Below are 16,486 nucleotides of genomic sequence, written 5' to 3' on the forward strand. Positions count from 1 at the left end.
GGGTCCATTATGAGGACCCACACCAGGGTTCTCTCATTTGTGCCATAACTGGTATGTTTGCTATGCAAGGTAAGCTACTTCACTACCTTTTCTATTTTCTCAGCCCCCAGAATGCTCATTTTAGTTAAAAACCAGAAAATGCACACTGGCAATCACAGCATTTTATTCTGTTGTTAAAGATGACAGGACAGAGGAATCACTCATAGCAATGTTAAGCTTTTCAGTATATGAATGACAAAATGAGAAGTACCACAAACCCCAAAGGTACTTTCCTCAAAAAGGAAAGAAAGCAGAGATGAAGTAGCACAAGAATTGGCTGATATCCAGGCAGAGAGGAACATTTTTACCATGAGATCTTTGCCATCCACTCTCCCATATGAACGACACAAAGTATGATGGGCTGGTACACTCATCAGGTTCAGTGGAACTTGTGGACACAGTTATTAAAAAGAGAAAGCATAATGGCATCTGGCTGTTAGTTATTCAGGTCTTTCCAGCGCAGATTTGGCATCTGCTCTAAAATTATTTAAGGTGCTTGACAAGATGCAGAATGCAACAAAAACAAGTCAGGAATTTTCTAGTCTGCAAAATTTTATTAAGCAACAGCTGGACAACTCTTACAACTCCAAATCATCAAGGAAAAATAGGGCAATCAGTCCATCTCTCAATCATGTAGACAGTAAAGAATCTGGACAAACCACATTTTTATAGGGAAACCAACAATGCTTTCTAGGCACCTTCTGCAAAATCTATTACACAAAATACATAAAAGGAGAGGCATATCAGTGTAGTTTTTAAGTACAATGGAAATCAAGTATACCATGGTATACTGAGGAGAAAAAAATACCCAAACAAACAAACAAAAACAAACAAAAAAAACCCAAAAAAACTTGAGATTCCAAATATGTATTTAAAAAATTGGACAGGTATGTAAAAGTACACAGAGCGAGTACCAGATTTTCAACAGCTAGAAGAAAACACATGCTGGGCTTGCTGGCTTAAGAACACATGCACCTGCATGATTATATGTTCATTAAATTAATGTTAAAAAACAAAACCCAAAACCGAAACAAAATGGAAAAAATAAAAAAGAAAAAAAATCCCAAATCACATTCAAAGTTATAGTACCAGAATAATGCATTTAGAAACAAATGCAACTCCCCTTCTTTTTCAGGAAACACTACAGTGCCTTTTCAATCAAATGCATCCCCATGCTATTCCACAACACCATATATTTTATCTACAATAAACAACAAGATCTTGAACAGACATACCCTTCCCCAACGCACAACACACAGAAAGAAAAAAGAGCAGTGAATGCAGAAAGGTGAAACAAAAGGCAACCAAAGGCAAAACATGTATCAAGCAAGCAAAAGAACCAAATGGAAAATTAGGAAAGTTGTGAACAAATAGCTTGCAACAACCTAAGTAGGAATTACAAGCCGAGAACTATGCCAGTGAAATACTTGAAACTTGGGTGGTAGGAACACTGTTCAAAAATGTTTCTCTTTTATTATTAATCTTTTAATATTATTAATCTTAACCCATTTTTTATTGAATGCTCTGGATATGTAAGTATTTGATACTTTCCATTTATTTAAGTCTCACACAATCATTTTGGTTTGATCCTGCAGTCAGCTCTGGATCAGCAAACCTGAGCACTGGCATTAGCTCTCCACAACAATTTGCCTTGAAGCACAAATCTATCACTATAGATCAGTTTGTAAAATCAAAACTTGAAGGATGAAGTTCTTAATTTTCTTAGCAAGAACTGCTTCACTGAATCCTGCTTCATTCATTTATTTGGTTAATTGCTTTTGTCATAAAAATCTAATTTTCTAGATGCAGCAGCAATCAAAATGCCCAAAGACATTACCACCTGATACATCTTCAGAGATTATCAGGCAACACACAAAGCTGAGCCTTTTAATCTTAGAACTTCTCTGCAGGATTTTTTTTCAGACGAAAATTAAATAAATACAAAGATAAAGTAATACTCATAGCCCATGGATCACAAGTAGTAATTAATCTTATTCCTTGAAGAATGGTGCATGTAAATTCCAGTCTGGCAAAGAGGACCTGTGGTGCCTACCTGCAGACAACTCCTGAAGGTAGCAGGAGTCTAAACTGGTATTTGCGGATGGTAGATTTTGTTTGCCTTGAAGATGAAGGGACTAAAAAATGGGAAAATTTATTTACCAGAATTTTTCCATTTTTGCCAGCAGTATAAGAACATTTGCTCTCTTATGCCAGGAAATCTATTATATCAATCTCTACATAACATAAACACCTTGCTCTCCTTGATGGAGTCCTAGAAATAGGAATAAAAAGCAAAAATCTAGCATTCTTCAGGAGGGGTTATACAGAACTGTCAAATGGCGTTGGTTAATGCTTTATAACTTTCTTAAGTGGATACATGGGTCATGTAAGTCATTCCTTATAATTACACAGTAATGGGAAAGTATATTTTGGGTCAGATTCTACTCTCTTATGTATCCTGGTGTAACCATGTAGTGAGGCTAGAAGTTGGCCCTCTGTCAGTATGCCATGCAAGTGGCTCATGTGTTACTGATCTTCGAGTCAGATTTGCTGGTCTGGAGTGGTTTGGGCTCCCCAGAAATGTGCAGTTTCCAACATGTTGCTCTTGGAAACATTCATAAAAGCTAAAGAAAAGCCAATGAAAACTTACTCTGTCTTCTCTCCCTTTTCTCTCAATCAAATAAGTTTTTGCACATGCTGCATTCTTCATATGCAGATTTAAACTGTTTCTGACAGGTAACGGGGCACCAACATAACATAGGATCACAGACATTAGGCTGCAAAAAGCAAATGCACAGAAAATGTCTAAGGCAATGACCAGGCAAGCTCCAAAATCTGTTTGGAATTCATGAGAGGATATTAAAAAGTCACATCATGGAAAGCCTGGACCTACGGAAAGTCTAGGCTCAAAGCTCATCAAAGAACTTTGATGCCGGTAGACTTTCATGCATCTTCATAAAAACAATGGAGCAAAACTGAAGAGAGAAATGTGGAACTGTTTTACTTGTGGTTGCATAACAGAAAGTTTATTTAACTGATACGAAGCTTTGTGCAGATTTACTGGTACTCAGGCAGCCCATGACACGTATCACTGCTACCTCTGGAACTGAGTGCAAAATTATTAATGTAATAATTCATCTTTTTGCTCTTTCATTCCCCTCCTTACGGTTTCTTACCACATTGCAGAACCATGCTATTCTTGCTGTTTCAAGTTAAATTTGCCACTCCATGCATACTGCACTTCATACCAAACTTCAATTACCAATTTTTAGACTCTGCTGGAAGCTCCCAAGTGAATTAAGCTAGAAACAAAAGAGGAAAACAGTGGAGAAGGACAAATTTCTGCAGGTCCCAAAGAAGTCATCTACATTCTTTGTAATCTACACAGTCCTTCACAGCAAACTCACTGTGTTCAGCTGCCAACAGATATTTTTGCCTGCCTGCATTATGAAATTCTGCACATTATCCAGCAAAACCAGGTCTTCTTATATGCATTTTTAATTTCTTGCAGCAAAACATCCTGCTAGCAAGCAATTACTTACAAAGATGCTTTATAAATATAAATCAGGAAGTGTGTATAACCCACTGATACATAGTAATAAAATAATCCCTAAATCACTTATTACATTATGTAAGATAAATAAATTGTCTTTTGGACATTAACAGGAAATCTGCTTTAAATTATCTTAAAAAAAAACACTCAAAAATCCCTAAAAAACCCCAAAACCTAAACAAACCAAACAACCAACCAAACAATAAGTAAACCCCCTAGACAGTCACAATTATTGCACAACTGAAAAAAAGCTTTGGGAAAAACACACTTAACTACTGGGAATTACTGTATGTATGAAAGAACTAGATATTTCTGAACACTGCTACATTCTTCCTAGAAGAACTCAGTTATCCACAGGAAACCAGGGATTTACTAATAGAATAGAAAATGTAACATCTATTTTTTGGCTGAATGCAATAGCAATCTTCAGGACTTAAGTGATAATTTTGGAAGAGGCTTTTAAATTTGCTTCCTATATTGTATCTCAATGAAAAATAAAACAACTGTCACTTTCATTTGTTCTTTGTATAATTCAGGATCCAGTTGCACATCCAGATATTTGCATAATTTCCATTCCTTTCATTAAAATTCTATATATTTGTCAGTATTTATCTCTCTAATATGGGCTATTCTCTATGTTATTAAAATCCTCAATTCAAGGGACTCTGTTAAATGATTTTCAAAAAGATAATCTTATCCTGTAGCATTTTCTGACAAGTAAATGGGAAGTATGGTGGGAATTTTATTTACTTTCCAAATATTTGACAATTATTCCTTGCATTTTGCTGGGGCAGAAATGAGGTCTCTTTCTACGCCAAGACTCCTTGTAAGTGCCATCAGAAGGACACAATCATGACCTGGGCCAGTGAAACCAAATTACTAACTCTACTACTTGTTGTATGAGGTTTCATTTGTCAGTTCCTCATTTGCATAAAACTGCTGGTAACTGGAAAAATTTGGAATGCACCAGGTGAAGAGGAATACTGTTCCCTGGAAGGTTAAAGAAACCACATGCAGAAGTCCTTCTGTTTAGGTTAGAGTTTGTTCAGAAAAAAAACACCATTCATATTGGTTTCATGTATTAACAATTTTGGCTTAAAACTGCAGGTGATGTTTCATTCAGCTGAAGATTTCTAGCACGTAACTGAGCAGCCCTTCCCTCAGCAAGCAAACAAGCCAGGGTATGTTTCTTCTCTTACGGTGTTCAGTGCCTACCTGTTATACTCTAATTAGAGTATGACTGGTTACCACAGATGTTAGGGCAGGTGAAGATTCTCATCAGCCAACTTTCCTCCTTGTGTACTGACTGGATTCAGTGGACTGAGAATTCAACCTACTGTTTGTACAGTGTGTAACTCAATATAAAGGGCTTAATAGTGCTTCATCCACAAAAATACAGGGGAAACACTTCCACTGCTTTTAAAGGGACTGGAATCAAACCCATTCTGGTTCCTCTATTCCACACACAGTATACACACAGGCACTCAAACTGTTGAATAAATCATGCATGTGAGAAAGAAAACAAATGGGCCCAGACAACTGATGGAAAAATCTTAACTGAAGCAAACAACAATCAGCTAGATGCCAAGGGGAATGTCGTGCCCGACCACTCCTACACGCAAGCAGAAGCTGTTGAGCTTTAGGATAATACAGGCATGGTACCATCTACTTCCCCCATCCTTCCTTCCTACCTCTGCTTCCTCTCTCTAAAGAAATAATCTTGCATGTCGTTTTTCCTGGACTTACCCTGCTGCACATTACCTGTGGATGATCTGCCTCATTACCTCCCTTGGCAACCCTCTGAAACTCCCTCCTGACTGGCATTACTCCTTGTGTGCTGTACAGTTCTAGAAGCCTCAGCAGAGCAGGTGTAAACTCACTGCATGCTGATAACCTCTAATACAGCAGGGTCCTATGCAGTATGTTATGCTATATGTTCCTCTAGAATGAACCAAATGGAACACACACCTGCCCTACCATTAGGATTTAAGAGGGAAAAGAACACCTATTCATCTTAAGTTATAACAAGTTTTTCAAGTGAGAAGTTAAACCATGGATGAAAGACAAAGCAGCCACTGACACCTCAACCAACATAACTTTCTCAGTGTGCCTTTCACTTAAAGGAGGAATTTCTGAAGGAAATCTGCAGTTACATTTTGTAATCTAATGTCCAAATAATAACATCAATAGTTTTGGGGTTTGTGTGTTACTGAGCAAACTACTTCATATAAAAATGCACGCAAGGAGGAAAAAGAAAGCAAATAAGCATGTGCACAACACATTGACAACACAGAAACTCTTCTGTGCAAGTAACCCTTCTGAAATGCACAACAGGTCTGCATGTCCACCAGAAAGAACTGCAGAGAGTCATGCTACTGTTATGAACCCTTCCTTTGTAATACTCCATGTAAACTTGGCTTCCTGCCCTTAGCTGGAGCATTATATTCTCAAACCACAGTCACAAAGACTAGTCAAGTAGCAAGATGATAAGAGGGGATGATTCTGTCCATTTTTATCTTCCTCTTTCAACTCATTTGTTCTCCAGCCAGCCATGATGTTGTTTCCTGTACTGAAACTACTTTCCTCATGAAATTGCTGCTTGCCATGACTTGTTACACTTCCGTCTCCTTCCTCTACACTGCTGTAGAACTTGATTCATACTGATTGCTAAGAAGACTGAATACACTGGGCCTTCTCACCTGCTTTGTTTATGAAGTGTAAACACGTTTAAATGAGGAGCACGTACAGGTGTGGCCTCAGTAGGTACACCTGCTCACACTGTACCTCTCCCAGCTACCAAATCAGAGAATACTGCTGATCAGTATGAGCAAAGAAGCGGTGCTCCTGATTACTTCCTCCCTTTTTTGTGTTACCCACCGAAAGATGTTTATCCCCCAATAACAAAAGAAGCAATGCTTGTAATTACTCCTTTATCTTCCGTCACCTACTGAAAGATGTTTATCCCCAACAACAGCACACAAAACAAGCAGACATCAACTTCTCCAATACAGTGGGGTTTTAAATCACCCACTGGTAACAGCTGTTTCTCTTCTTAATAATACATTGTTATTTATAAATTAAACATTGACCTACATATGCCTCCTTGGAACCTGTGATGCTCAGTTAGTATCAAAGAAGAAACACGTGTCTTCAAGTATTATAGCTTTTTTTTTTTCCTTTTTTTTGCTGCTATCACTGATGTAGTAGTAGTACAAACTGGACCAGAAAAAAAGTTATGTTCCCTGTTTTAAAAAGAACAACATGATATAAGGCAGTCTATCAAAAAGAGCAGTCTTTTTTAATCCCCCTATGAGCTTACATGAGCTACTGTAGCAAACACGGCAGAACCACCACAACAAGCCAAAAGCCACACTTCTCCAAGTAACACCAAATGGCTCTCAACCCTTCGCTCTTTCTGAGACCCAGCACAATGCTTCAAAGGAAAAAAACCAAACACCTGAAAACAAACAAACAAACGAAACAGAAAACAGCCCCCCCCCCTCTACCCCATGACTGATTAGAGTTAATGCCCTTCTGTTGGGCACCAAGAGACTTTTCCAGTTTTACTGCCTTCTTTGCTCCCAGGCACCTCTGCACACCTAAAGCAGGCTGCCCTGACATTTTCCGGTTTGGACTTTCTGAGAAGGTCAACATTTTCCTCTCTCCAGTCTCTGCTTGTTCATTTGAGGCGTTGAGTCACATTAGCCAGAGCAACAGCAAAGGCTTGCACTGCAGAAAATGGATACTGAAAGTCCAAAATATAAGCATTGCCATCAATCCTTCCAAACTGCATCACCTGGGAAGCAGGGGAAGAGGAGAAGGGAAGGAAAAAGAGAACAAAGTCAAAAAAAGTGATCCACAGGAAAGGAACCAGAGAAGAACAAAAGCAAAATGTTTTTGCTCCTTTGTACAAACACCTCACCTCCTGAGCTAATATGAATGGGGCTACTCACAGAATGTGGTACGAAGCTCTGTACTGTTGCTCTGTATGGAGTATTTGACTACAATATTCGACTTTATAGAGTAAACTGAGCTTTAAAACATACTAGCCTGTATACAGCACTGATGTAAGGAGATTGTCATCAACTACTCCAGCAGACACAAGTTACACCAGCAACATGCTTCATACAGTAAAATATCATTCTCTCCCCTGGAGAGATCCAATCATAAGGGAAACAGATTTTCTTTTCAAAGAAAGAAGCTTTCAGGGAAGGGGAATAACCAACCTCGTGACTCTAGTATAGCTGGGTAAGTGTTGTTCCACAGGGAACATCTTAAGTTTGGCTTATTATTATTGCTTTTTCATTTGCTTCATGAGAAGCCCAGATCATATTTGCTCTATAGTGAAGATCCCTGAGTTAGAATGAAGGCTGTCTGTGGAAGCTGAGTCAGGCTTTGCTCCCTCACCAACAAAGCCTGCAGCAAGGTGATTTAGCACAGCTGTCCATGGGCATGTATCCACAGCCATTTAACCAAAGAAAGGAATATAAATAGCTCTGATGACTGTCTTTTTAATGAGCTGTTGTTACAGAGGAACAAAATCAAGAGACTATCACTGGTCATGCGTGTTGGATATTTAAGACATCTAACTCCCCATTTAAATCAGAAGACACATACTTACTTCATTGTCCAGCTCTACCATCACTGTAAGTCACTTCTGATTATTAAAAGATCAAGGCTCTCGATTCCCTCTAAGTCTCAGTGTCCTGATGATTACTACCACTTAATAGCCTGGGTTTGGTGTAGTAACATCCCACTTAGGCCAAGGTGAGAGCCTAAAATTAAACGTGGGGTTTTCTGAACTATTCACAGATCCCTCTACCCATGGGTGGGTCAGAAGCAGCTCAGGAATGCTTTGTTCTGGGACGGGTCTAGCATTAAGAACCAGAACCAGAAGCCTGGTAACCCACAGGGGAAATTTTGGCATGGAGGGAACCTAACTGCTCATCCATCACCTCTGCCTTAGCTGTCCTCTGACTGGCTAACTTTTGTTAGCTTTTGCAGCATTTACTCAGATAGCTGCTATCCACAACAACCAACAGCAAACACAGCTACCATTGGGGAGATGTGTTTATTACAAAACCCACTTCCAGAAGTGAGAGCCAGCGGGACCAGAGGAGGCCCTTATTCCCATGTCCGACTGCAGTAAAACCAAACCTATTTTATACATTTGCTTTACAACTGAACTTTACCTTCCATTCCGAATCCAGACCTTTGATGGTTGCCTTTTATCAACCACATGACAAAGCTGTTCTTGGCAGAGCAGCTCACACAAGAGGGAGGCACTCGCTACATGAGATGCAAAGCTCATTCCTGGCATGGCTTTCCCCCGCCCAGTTCCCACCTTGGACCTCATGTACACCCCTCCTACCTGTCGTCCTTCCAGCTCAATCTGGAAGTTTTTGGCTGACTCCTGGGTCACCCGCCCTCCAAAGTCCAGCTGGTAGACTTGTGTCGCCTCATTCCAAAGCGGCTGCTTGTTGGCCATCACATATACAAATCCCTGGCTCCCCAGCCTGCCATCCTCCTTCTCACTGGCCTTCCGGCACTTGAATTCATCCAGCTCACTGGCTGTCCTCAAACTCCTTTTGGTTTTCCAACCTTTTTTGCTGCCCTGGCTCTGGTTCATTAGTTCATCCCCACTGATAAACAGCTCTGGCTCACTCTCTGAACTGTCCTGAAACTCGTTTGTCTTGTTTAGCTTCTTGGATTTCAGCTGGTCTTTCTGGCTCTTAACCTTCTTCTTCTCCCTCCCCAGCCGAGGGCTGGATATTAGCGAATTGAAGTCAGTCAGTGTCCTTGCCTCCTTTTTGACCTTGCCCTCAGTGATAGCCTGCACATTGCCTTCCTCAGCTCGACTGTCCAGGCGCTTCCGGCTCTTCTTGCCAAATTTATCTGTCCTTTGAGGAACAGGGCTTTCTGTCAACGAGAGCACTTCCTGGAAGGTGTCCGCTGTCTCCACCATCACCTCTGTGCCCACATGGCCCTGCAGCTCTGCCGGCGGGGGAGACATCACCGGCTTTTCCACCACAAGGAGCGGTTTGGGGGGCAAGGTGCCCTGGGGGTTCTGTACGGGTGGGCAGGTGCTGTAGGAACTCCATGGGTGCAAGGCGATTGGTGGCAGCTGTAAACTAGAGCAGGCGCTACTTCCCGGGTACATGGGTGGCAAAGGGCAATAGGAGAGGTTGGATGGATAACCTGGCTGAAGCACAACTGTGGGCTCCTGCTGTGCAAACTGTGTTGGAGCCAGAGCTTCTTTGGGGGAGCAGGGAGGCTGCATTCCCTGAAGGGGAGGGGCACTGTAGTTTCCTGGGTAAGGTACTCCAACCCCATAACTCGTCTGGAAAGTGGCAGTGGGACTGGTTGGAGATTTGGGGGAAACAAACGGTACTCGAGACATATCCAGATGTTGAGCTTGACCAATGATAAGAGGAGTCGGTTTTAGAGGGTTGGGCACTGAGCTCTGAGATGTCCTTTCCTGAGGAACCCATATCTCTTCACTCACCATAGGGTCCCACTGGTACGGTGGTGGCCGTTTTACACTGAGGGCAGCCTCTGCCAGGGACACAGGCACGTGCCGTATTGATTTCTCCACTGGGCAGTGCTGAGATAGAGCCTCATCCTCCGTGAAGGCGGAGTTGATATAATCCGCTCGGTCACGGGAATTATCAGGTGGGCTCAGCAAGCTGTAGGACGACTGGGAGGCCAGAGGCGAAGTACTGACAGAGTGAGCCATGACGGAGCTGTGCTGGGAGGCACTGCCCGTGCTCAGATCAGATCTCATGCCACCAATACTAGAAGTGCTGCTACTAGCGTTGGCACTAGTGATGCTGCCCACAACACCACTGCTTGAGTTGCTGCCACCACCACTGCTGTTGTTGCTGCTGCACTGGCTGCAGGTGTACAAGGCTGTGGGTACTCTTTGCTGGTACTGTGCTGTCACAACATTGTTCTTGGCTTTTGGGGGAAGTTGCAAGGTGGCTCTCTGACCATCCACCAGCTGAGCCATTTTCAAGGCTGCCTCTCTGCTGTTCCTCCGCAGAGTCGCGTGAATGATACTGCTGTCCAGCCTCTGTGTGATGCTTCTGCCCTGGGCCAGCTGGCTGGCAATGTCAGGGTAGGGCGGTGGGTCCCCGGTTGGGATGGAGTAACGGGGGACCGTGAGTCGGTTCAGGGTGGCGCTGGTGCAGGGCTGCTGCATCTTCTTCTCAGCAGCGGTGATACGCAAGGTGGCGGAGCTGCCGGGCCCTGGCAGGGTGTACGTGCTCTGCGCACAGAGCATCCTGGTGCGAGGCCGGCACACCTCCTCCACGTTCCCGCTGCTGTCAAACGTGGTTATCCGCTCGTAACCCAGTGGTGTCTGGTAGTGCCCTGCTGGGTAAAGGGAGAACTCACCCTTTTTCAGGCAGAGGTCGAGGGGCGGCTGTGGGGGGGCAGGTGGTGGTGGCAGGGCAGCAGGAGGTGCAGTGGGGATGGTGCCAGGGTAGGGTGGCGGCGGATTCATCTTGTTCAGCTGCAGCTCCGGAGTGGTTCCGAAGATGACAGCGTCCCCTTCCACCAGCTGTGGCGAGGGCCGTGGAGCCTTGGCCTTGGGCAGGGGCTCGTGCTCACGGTCGCCATGGTCCCGCAGGTCGGCCAGGGTGATGGCGGGGGGAGCGGGAGGTGGCGGGGCGAGGGCCGGGGGCACAGGGGCAGAGCGGCCCATATCGCCCCCCGCTCCGGCCAGCTGCCCTGCCCCGGGCCCGGGGAAGCGGCCCGGAGGCCCTGGGAATGGCCCCGCCCCCTCGCCCCCCGCTTCCGCCGGCGGATTGGTCAACACATCCAGCTGCACGTTCTGATTGGCCAGCAGCGACTGGACGAGGCCGATGCTCTGGGTGGGCGACATGGCCTGTGCCGAGCTGTGGATGGGGGCGATGGGGATGTTGACGGTGCACGGAGGGCTGCTGGCTGGGGCGCCCGGAGCGCCCGGCACTGCAACGACAGACACAGCCCGTCACCCGCTGCACCGCGGCCCACACACCCCCAGGGGACCCTCGCATGCGATGATGGCAAGGCCTGTGCTGTGGGGTTGCCTGAAGGGATGAGGGGCCACAAGCGTGTGCTGGCTGCAGCGGGTGGGCAAGTGGTTGGCTAACAGGCACTAAACCAGTGAATTCTTCTCAAGCAGTGTTTCGTATATTTTTATATATTTTGGGGTTTTCTTCAGCACTTGTGGAAGACATGAGGGCTGCTAAAAATGTTTAATGAGAAACTTCATGGCAGCATTGACGTAAAATTTGGAAACTGGAGGTTTCTTTTGTACTTTGTCATTACACTTTACCTTTGACTTTTTAAACTACTTGCTACTTTTACATAACTTGCTTAAGCAACTCTGCTGCATTTGGATGGACTTCTATCAGATCCCCAAGTCAATGGATCAGAGCTTAGTTTGAACAAGTCAGCCAGCTGGTCTCCACTGATTCCCGCTGCACAATATCTATTTGTAATAGCTGGTGATCAACTTCAAAGTAACTTCTTGGGAGTGATGATTCAGAGATGAAGTTCAGAGCTTGCTTTCAGTCTACATTATGATTCCCACAGACTTTCAGAATCTGAATTACCACTGACTCATCATCTAATTTTAACTACTTTTGCCTAAACCAATACAAGTTTTGCTGAATCAAGACTCACTAGTTTTCAGAGAGAGTCTTTTGATAGTAAATACATCAACAAAACATAGAAGGGATAATCCACTCAGAAACTCATGACTGCCCCTGGTCCTAGCATCCTTTTCTCTGTCCCTAGCCCTAGGATCACTAACACTGACTTCTGAATTCCTCTAGGGCTCCTCCTTCCTAATGGTAAGGCACAGAAAAGTCCCTACTGGCCCAGGATGACTTCCTCTGGAGCCATTCAGGTGCCAGTGTGCTATGCTGAACTGAGCTTTGGGAGGAAGGTGAAGTGATGGTCCTCAAGCCTGTCCTGATCCAACGACACTTATGGGCTCCAACTTGGACATTTGTTGTCATGAAAAGCAAGAGAGCAGCCAGGAAAATAGAGAGAGGAATATAACAGAATGAAATACAGACTAAATGTGAAGAAATAGATGGGAAGCCAGAGCAGGAATGTAAGGGGAAGATGTGAGAAAATAGATGGGAAGCCAAAAAGATTCAAGAAGTGGGGGCTGTAGTCAGGGCAATTTCAGCAAAAGCATTTGGACTGGCTGCAATCAGAAATGTGAAAAGAAGCAAACGTATATAGGAATATTTTCCACATGTGGTGCTGGCAACAAAGGAGGGGGAGGTAAGAGGCAATTCTGATGATGTTAAGCAAAAGCATGGAGCTATCTCAACTGCTTGCAATTCCTTCTGCAAAAAGTGGTGAGAGTGATTGCAACAGAGGCTATCACTGAAAAGCTGGAGCAGGGCAGGGAAATGAGGACACTGGAACCAAGTACAGGTGGAGAAGGAAAGCTAAGAAGGAACAAAATACAACAATAAGGGGAAACACTAAATAGTATATTAAACCCCCTAATAATCTTGCAGATTCTTTCTGTATACAACCCACAGAAAATGGCAAGTGAGCTGCATCATCAGGTTTATGAGAGGAAAAGAGATTAGGCTCCAGGATCCTAGAGTAATATCCAGGATCATTTACACGTGCCAAACTGTGTGCAGACCTCGAATTTGCAAGACCAGATCAGACAAGAGATCCATTATTCAGGACTCTTCCAGCTGCTGCCAGTTCCTGATTAATTTCTAATTAAAATTCTAGTCCATCTACCTATGCCCTATAATTACATTTTCAATGGCATTAGGCTTTTATCAGCATCAGTCTGTAGTAGGTGTACAGCTAGGTCTGTGGCTAATTTTTATGGTAGTTCTGTTCATTCCTTTAGAAGAAGACTAACAGCTAAACTTAATTGATCCTAAGGCAGCATGGCTCTGTGCCTGGCTGGCAGGCAATGCTTTCATCCTGATGCCTTCAGGTTAGCAATTTATCCACCGGAGCTTCAGGTTTAATTGTTAGCTTGGCTTGAGCAACCCACAATGTTGCTGTCATGGGTATTAAGTGCCTTGTCAAACAAAACCTCATTTGTTGTGGTGTTGCTTAATATCCCTCAATGTTTAAATACAATATTATTTGGTTTTTATTTTTTAATTTATTTGTTTGCATAATCTGCAAGTTAAATCAATTTGCTCTCCATTTGCCTTGCCAAATCTTTACTGACTACATTAAGAGTACCTCTCTATGAACAATCCATTTCCCAAGAGCAGCTCTGTACTAGGGTTTGTTTTTATGTAACATATAATCATTATTTACACTGCAGTATTTTTTTCCCATTAGTATATGACACTTTTTTCCTTCAGATGCAGGCTTCAAGAAAGGATATCCACAAAAATGTTTCTGGAGACTTAGGCAGCCTCCATTTGTTAAGTCACAAACCAATTTTCAGAAAAAAGTAGAAAGAAAAAAGTGGACAAGAAGAGGAAGGCTGTTACTGAGGACAGAGTAGGATGATTCTTTTACCAGCCTTCTCAAACGGCTGTAACAAAGCTCTCTAACTATTTGCCTATATGTGGTGTTCACCAACCTGCAAATCTGAGTACCATTTCATCTCTTTTAATAATATAAAAGGAATTGTTATTGCAGATCTAATCCAATTTTCAGGAACGGATATGAAAACTTGGTATTAACTTCTTTTTTTTCCTATATTTTATTTTTCTATTACTTTCTGAAACCTGTAACCTGGCAACAGGAATCCCTCACTGATGTGAAAATTCTGAAAATATATTAATTTATCCTCCTTTTTATTATTTGTTAATTTTATTGGCATGATTTTTTTATTGGAGTAGCTCCTGAGTACTTCCAGTCCTTTTACCTGCCACATTCACATTACCTGCACCCAAGCCTTCCCTGCACTGCTTGAGTCTTCTGCTACCTCACATCCCAGTGAAATGAGAAATTCTTCCCAATCCCCCTTGTTTATAAACTACTTCACTATTTTAGCCTCTCTATGAGACTTGTTATTGATAAAAATCCAAATGGGTGTTTATCACTTCTCAAAGGGTGGCTGAGTTTTATGGGAACCCACCCTCCAAGCCAAGCTCCTGTCTGTACTTTGCTGTACTTTGCTGCCATCAGGTCATGAGGATGACCCTTTTGCCTTCCAATATGTTACAGTTCTGCCACAGGTGCAAAGTGAAAGGAGAATTCTATGGAATAATGGTCTCTGGAGAATTCTTAGTGAACTAAAGAGAAGATGATAATTTTTCCAATGAACTTGAAATTTATCAGCTCCATACGGATTACGTTTTCCAATGTTTTAGAAAACAGTGTCCATAATACATATTAGCCTTATTCTAACTCAGTTTTACAGCACCACCACCTCCCCCATCAGACTAAGGGATTTTGATTTGTGTGTTTACCAAAGGGGACTAGCGATAGAACAAGTGATCTGCCCTCCATCTAGCTTAATCCATAACATGGTAGACCTCCAGCTCCTCCTTACCTGGTAAATCATCTTCATCTTCACTGAAAACATTTGGATTAAAGACAGGCAGGTTAATGTAGTCCATTGAAATCTTCCGCACTTCTGGGAGATATATTGTCATCTGCCTGGGCTGCAGATGCAGCAAACTGGTTTTATATATTACTGGAGAGACAATGTAACAAGAAATAAATAATCTGCTACATAAAGAGCATCTAAAGCTAAGAAAGAATCAATTCAAAGCAGAAATAAGGGCTATGACTATTGTTATTTACTGTATTAAGGAACAAATGCAAGTATGGGCCACTCATAGCTGAATCACTATGCAACACTTTGCATAAACAGAGTTGAAAGATATTGTTACTTTCAGCTATTTCTCTTTAAACAGAAGGGACATTTATGTAATTAAATAATATGTAGAAATAATGAATTATGTCATCTTGTATTCACATTTATTTTTTATGGAAGATAATTTTTCCATTCTACTTTTGAAACTCTTCACCAAAGGATGTTACTGAATTATATGAGTTTAGTGGAAAACTGGAAAGCTCTCAGGAAGGAAATCTGTCAAGGGTTACTACACACAAAGGAACTCCTCCTGGGTTAGGAACTCCCTCGGACCTTAATCACTGGAGACAGGGAGAACATTTGAAGGAAGTGTCACTATACACTTACTCTACACTTACATCCTTATCTACCTATCTGTCACTGAATGAGAAAATTAGAACGACCTCTCGTCTGACCCAGTAGGGACATTCTTACACTATCTTTTGACAATCATTGCAAATGCAGATGTCAAAAAGTCGTATATTACTTGGAAAAAAACCCCCAACAAGTAGCTGGAAGAAACCTGAGGGCTTCTGTAACATTTTGTTAAGTAGAAGGTGCCACTGCCCTTTAATAGTAGCACTGGCTGTCCCCAGGATGACAAGATCCAGAGAGGACAACCTCTGCCCAGAGGCTGGGCCAGAGAAAGTCCTCTCCCCAGCATTTTGGAGTCCATCTCTTGTCTGATAGTAGTGAATATAGCTACAAAAGGTACCTATTTAACTAATTCTGCAGCAAGGGCATCATTACTTAGTCCTGATCTAACTGTACAATGAAACACAGGAAAAAGAAGTTTTCTGAAGACCTCACAGAACTCCTATACTTGCATTAATATTTCAGTTCAGAGCTCACTTCTACTAGTACTCTGCTCTTTATTTAGTCTTATTTCTTCAACAGGACTATCTAGATAGAACTGGCCTACACAGAAAAAGATTAAGGAGCATAGACAAATACGACTTTTAATGAAGTTACCAATTTACTGATGCTCCAGAAAGAGAACCATATGACAAGGTTATGCATTGACTTGAAGAATCTTGAGCATGATGCTGTAATAACTTTTTAAATATTACTTTGGTATAATTAGTAGCCAAGTGACT

The 16,486-nt window shown here is 42.5% G+C and overlaps 1 protein-coding gene across 1 annotated transcript in view; it reads right to left on the reverse strand.

Annotated features, from left to right (window-relative positions):
* Window positions 1-573: 573 nt before the first annotated feature.
* Window positions 574-16,486, reverse strand: part of TULP4 (TUB like protein 4) — a 156,915-nt gene continuing 141,002 nt past the window's right edge. Inside the window, exons 13-15 of the mRNA XM_034060519.1 lie at window positions 15,084-15,227; window positions 8,964-11,563; window positions 574-7,388 (exon numbers count right to left, since the gene is read on the reverse strand). Coding sequence (XP_033916410.1) covers window positions 7,272-7,388; window positions 8,964-11,563; window positions 15,084-15,227 — 2,861 coding nt within the window. The 3' untranslated portion in view covers window positions 574-7,271. The remainder of the gene's footprint in view (window positions 7,389-8,963; window positions 11,564-15,083; window positions 15,228-16,486) is intronic.

The sequence above is a fragment of the Melopsittacus undulatus genome, chromosome 3, assembly GCF_012275295.1.
Source record: "Melopsittacus undulatus isolate bMelUnd1 chromosome 3, bMelUnd1.mat.Z, whole genome shotgun sequence".
Taxonomy (NCBI): Eukaryota; Metazoa; Chordata; class Aves; order Psittaciformes; family Psittaculidae; genus Melopsittacus; species Melopsittacus undulatus.